The sequence below is a fragment of the Pollicipes pollicipes genome, unplaced genomic scaffold (assembly GCF_011947565.3).
Source record: "Pollicipes pollicipes isolate AB1234 unplaced genomic scaffold, Ppol_2.1 Scaffold_2555;HRSCAF=2994_pilon_pilon_pilon, whole genome shotgun sequence".
NCBI lineage: Eukaryota > Metazoa > Arthropoda > Thecostraca > Pollicipedomorpha > Pollicipedidae > Pollicipes > Pollicipes pollicipes.
The window spans coordinates 36903112-36908623 of record NW_023596136.1 but is presented as its reverse complement, the minus strand read 5'-3'; the positions used below and the strand labels follow the sequence as shown (position 1 = coordinate 36908623).

Here is a 5512-nt window from a genome sequence, read left to right as displayed (position 1 = left end):
TAACGTGATCTGGTAAGAAATCATAGATCATGAGCGGTCGAGGTCAGCAAGTTCAAATTTTCACAGCATATGCACAAATATTTAAAACTCAGCGCTCGCAAACTCAATACCTTGCTTAAAACCGTTCACAAGTTATTCCTTAAAAACCTTAGGTGATTGTTAGCCCCAATAGAAGGGCGAGAGTGATGGTGGTTTAGTATTGAGGTCGCGTCAGCGTCGATGCCTTCTGGCTTCCACGCAGAACGAGGACAAAACTCCAAGCATGACATAGGTCAATGCTACTGTTGCGAAAAATAGCGAATGTCTGGCAGAAAGGAAGATGCAGTATGAGTAACGAGGAGGCCCCACAGCTTTTTAGAAATGCGCCACAAACACAGCTCGCCGTTGACATCGATTTTGTTTCAAGCGTCTGGAAGTCTAGGTGGACCCATTCAACCCACTGCTGTAGTTCGGACCCGGAACGGCCCCAATGTGCTGAAACGAGCGCTGACCAGAAAACCAACAGCAAGTGGAAAACACGGGATGAAGGCCCACTGGGGATAATCACGATAGTCTAGTTCGCTAGTGTGGAATTTATTGCTATCCCCAGAGCGGTTCGCGGGCGCTTAGATCCTGTTTGTACTGGGGTGAGATACACCGGCTGTGGGGCAGGCCATCAAGTCTTGCGTAACCATCATTCATGATTTATTTTTCCTTACCTAGCCACACGTATAATATACCCCCACCTTAAACATTCCATTGAAACCAAAGATGACAAAATGACAATTAGCATCTTGTCATTAACACTGTGAACTATCCATATAGGTGACAGTATTTCAATAATACCACCAGCTTTCAGTTTTCCGCGACCCATGCAGAACAAAGAAAGTACTTGCAACAAACCTGGCGTGTCCGGTGCTTTATGGAACACAATGTCGATGCAGAAAGCACGAAACGCAAGACGCTGAGTACACAGAGCACGTCATACCCACATCATGTCAATTGCTCGTGGTAGCCTGCTCAACAGCAAAACATTCGCCAATGCTGTGTAAGGCGCAGGTATCAACAGGCACACGAACAGCAAGATGCATACACATCAAAGCGTTCAAGATTACGCGCCAATGGACTTAAGAACCACCGTTTCAAGGCCGTACCGACAAGGCACAGGCAGACCCATATGCCAGGCTGGTATGATGTCTGCGCGCTGCACCTTCGGCGTGGTGTCGAACCTAACTAGACATTATCACATTTTACCGAACACTCGCCACGGAGACATGGACCTGACCGGTTAGAGTAGACCGCACTGCTGCACCGCTAACGAGAGCGCGGACACGTTCGTGTCCGTTAGCAGCTGTCACCAGTCTGCGTCAGTTCGGCTCATAGCAACAGCCGACACCGTCTCGTTCCCTCTCGAACGCACCCTCCGACGCTGAGGCTGCCATTTGACGCTCACATTACGTTACTGCCCGTGACAACTTTGAGGGCGGGTTTAAGGTCCCTTTGGGTAGACACATTAAACAGGCAAATGTCCCAGGAGAATGCAGGGCACGTCGCCGTCTCAGAAGTCAGTGCTAAGCGTTTACCCACGTCGCGCAGCGAGTCGTCCGGGCAAAGTCTGGAATGCGTAACTTGGTTCAAGACTTCATAGCTAGACTGCCACGCGTCAGTTCTGTTAATATTAGTCAAACACTCACTAGTCCTCCGTCTCAGTTCTGAGGCAGCTCATTTCGGCCTCAGGCCAGCGGCAAGTTCGGGCCTTAGCCCGTGTCAGCGTCATTTCCGGCGCTGTCGCTCCGCCCGCGATCCAGCTTCAGCGGCAGTTTAGTCCGCCCCGCCGTCCAGACTCCAATCGCGCTGTCACCGACGGTGCCGGTCGCGGCGTCGCTCAGGCCGCCCGCGGGCGCTGTCAGCGTTGTGCCCAGTCCAGTGCAGTTGACGGCCGCACCCCGCTCTGACCAACAGCCGCACCCGACTCTCGCCAGCAGCCGCACTCGACTCTCACCAGCAGCCGCACCCGACTCTGACCAGCAGCTGCACCCGACTCCCACCAACAGCCGCACTCGAATCTCAGCAAACGGCGGCGCATCACCCGCACACCTCACCGATGTACTCTGTTTCGCTTTCGCGCGGGCTCCGGCCGAAAACGCACATCCGGCAGAAGAAGAAAGCGGGGAAGCGCCGCTCCGCTTCGATTCATTCCCGTCTGTCGCCACTTTTTGCAACGTCTGAGCCTCTTAGACGCGCTGCTCACTAAGTGCTGCTTATTGTCTTCGAGGCGTGGATGAAGGCCCAAACAAGCATCAACACCAGCGAAAACGAAGACGGCTTCATCCGCCAGCCTGCAGAAGGAAAATCGTGCTTACGAAAATCATCATATCGTGCACAGAATACGGTTAACAAACGAAGCATACACAGTTCCACGACACGCATTGGTTGGCAAAGTTTCTGATCCGGACAAGACGGGAAAGTATTCAAAGGAACTATAGCAAAATATCTGACCTTTTCATGCAATTGGTTTTCCCGTCCCAGATAGAGCATTGCCCGAACACGTCTACAAATGACGCCTGTGCAATTACTGTATGGCAGGGGGGCATAGTATATCTTTGTAAAGAAACAACTGTTATGAGCTTTGTGGTACCTGTCTAAATACATAGGTCACCCCAACTAACTGTCCTGTGCATGAGGGGCAACCCGTGTAAACAATGCGGACTCTCTGAATCATAGCTAATTTACGAAGCGGATATAACCGAAAATATATTGTAACGTCTTGGAATGCACACGACATAGAACATCGACATCATTTCCCTAAAATGCCTGCACAACCGGGACCCAGCACACACAACCACCTGGACACCTGACCCGATGTGAAAACATATTACAGTATCCCGCGTGGACCCAAACCAGCACAGCAAGGTCACCGCGGGGGCGTCCGACTGACCGGAGGAATGTTGGCCGGCGGCGGTGCGCTGGCCGGCCGGCGACTGGCTGGACCGCTGGGCCATCGACAGCCGCCGCACCTTGACCTCCGTGCTGGCGTAGAACACGTTGTAGAGGCCAGCCGTGCACTTGAGCGTCACCTGGTCTCGCCGGAAGTGCTTCTCGCGCAGCAGAAAGTCGAGGCCCAGCGTGACTGTCTGCAGGCCGTCCGCGTCCAACTCCAGCGGGTAGCGCGTGATGGAGCTGTTTCCGGTCTGTGGGGGAGGGGGGGGGGGGGTGCGGCGGACAGAGATCACTACGCTGGTAGGGCTGTCCAGGATCGTGACAGAGCGAAATGCGCCGACGTCATCCGCGCTCGCTCAAGCTCGGCGTCCTGCCAGCCCCGCAAAAATGCCTTGCAATGCGGCCTAACGTTGCAGTTCCATCGCTTTCAGCTGCTACAATGGCGTATCATGTGTGCAGAAATCGGCTCCCCGGTTCCTGTGTCAACCTGTAGAATGCGAAGCATGAGCCCTTCTTTTGAAACAATTTATGCATTGCCCAGGGAAGAGTGAACCGCGGATAGATGCGCGATCAAGATGCCAGGGTCCACTGGAAAACTAAAAGAAAGCTGATTTCGAGTATCACAATACAATAGCGATGTTCACTAACGTCTGCATACACCCAATGCACCACTGCATTATATTTTTATGCACAGGGTCTGTAGTATTGTTGCACGGTCTCCCAATATGCAAATCACTTATTTGCCCTCAACCGGAAGAAACGAACTTGGAACGCACGGACTGCCCCAGTCACGTGATAAAATGAACATCGGACCCTTATCTATTGAGCGCCAGCCGCTAGTGTCGCGCTGAGATATCCTGCAGCGTTGTAAACATCGCTGTTTACCGCTTTAAGACGTCGAGGAAGGGTCGTCCTCGCGCACTTAACCCAGTTATCGAGGAGATTTAGTGCTCGAATGATCTAAGCCTCGGAGAGAAAACAGCGATGCAGTTCGAAATGGGGTGCCGCAGCTTCCATCCGGTGAAGTCAGTGATCACATCTTTTTGCACCGAATGAATAAAACGCTTTAAATTTCAAGGATATACCGTTGTTTTCTAGCATTTATAAGCATGAAACAGAAATATGGCCGAGACATCATTACTATGTTAGATGTGCAAAACAAATCGCTGGCCTTATGCGTAGCATCCGTTATTCTGTACCATCGCATCAGCGATTTTGCTACGAACCATTCTGCCAACAGCCGAGAGGTCTCATAAATCGTAAATCGTAAATCGTAATCGTAGGTTATAATCGTCAATCGTAAATCGGACCAGTAATTGCACTCCGATGAAAGACGGCCATGGTTCACTATCGAAATGGTCATCTCTGTGCTTGCGACACTGTAAAACATATGATGCATCAGAGAGGGCATTCTGACGATAAAAATAATGCCTTTATTGATGAATGGTGACATCACGAGATCATTCTGACCCAGGAGCTCCACATCAGCAGTAACGCAAATGCTTTACTTACAAGCGCTTTAAGGTGGTGGACTCAGCACGTATTACCCGCCAAGTATAATTATTATTTTGTGCCGATTAGAATAGATGTCATGCAGTGCAAGACACTTGCATTGCACAGACCAGACAGTTGCATTTCACCATGCAATCGGAGGTAAGTTGCAGTCAAAGGCAATAACCATCATGAGCGCCTAAATACAAAAATACTGCTTGAGGACATAATTCAAATGCAAGCTTTCCTCACTGTCATCATTTTTCTGTTGGTTTAAAACCTCGGCACTAGCTGTCATGGACATGTATAAAATCGGCGATGCAAAACAAAAATACCATATACTGATCAGCGCACATCTCCATGAGCGAAGCCGCGGACCAGGAGGCTCATATTTGGATAGTGTGAACGCGGGTAATCTGAACGGCCCGGTCCACACCGGCCGCCACCGAAAGCTGATATATAAACAGACGGTGATTCCAGCTGGATGCAGTTTTGAGAAAAGAAAAGGGCTAAATTTAGAAAGCTTGGAATTTTTGGCGCTTGCATGCAGATTGCGTGATTACGCGTGCTTTTCCTGCAATATTAGATTTTGCACAAGTTACCGCTCCCACTCCATTGACCTGAAAAGCAATGTCCACAAATTTCGCAGTGTTGTACAGCAAGGGACGAAACTGGACCCAAATATCATGAACCTACCGTTGCAGGAGACATGAGACTAACGCTTCATCATTATAGTTATGCATTCTAAGCCCTTTTACTAACTTGACTTTTCAATGCCTTCCTCAGGCACGCTTGCATGCTTCTCAAAGTCTCTGACTCCGTTAGATTGGGCTATGACAGGGGATTGTTTCCGCCATTTTGCATGGGAGGGGGGGGGGGAGCAAAATTGGGTAGTCGACGCATAAGGTATTTCCGATGCGCATGTGCCTCAGTGACACGACTAGGAGTAATGACCGAGTCGCGACGCTACCAGCGGTCCGCAGCGTTGACCATCGCCACACCGCTCTGATGTCCTGCATTTGATCATCTTATCATGGGCTGGCCCTGCGGAGTTTTAGAATATGCGTCACTCCCAAAGTAAGCCAAGGAGATTGTAGATGGC

General features: G+C 50.5%; 1 protein-coding gene across 1 annotated transcript in view; it reads right to left on the bottom strand.

Annotated features, from left to right (window-relative positions):
- Window positions 1–697: 697 nt before the first annotated feature.
- LOC119109206 (uncharacterized) overlaps window positions 698–5512 on the bottom strand; it is a 32239-nt gene continuing 27424 nt past the window's right edge. Inside the window, exons 5-6 of the mRNA XM_037232803.1 lie at window positions 2918–3170; window positions 698–2318 (exon numbers count right to left, since the gene is read on the bottom strand). Of these exons, the coding sequence (XP_037088698.1) occupies window positions 2230–2318; window positions 2918–3170 (342 nt within the window). The 3' untranslated portion in view covers window positions 698–2229. The remainder of the gene's footprint in view (window positions 2319–2917; window positions 3171–5512) is intronic.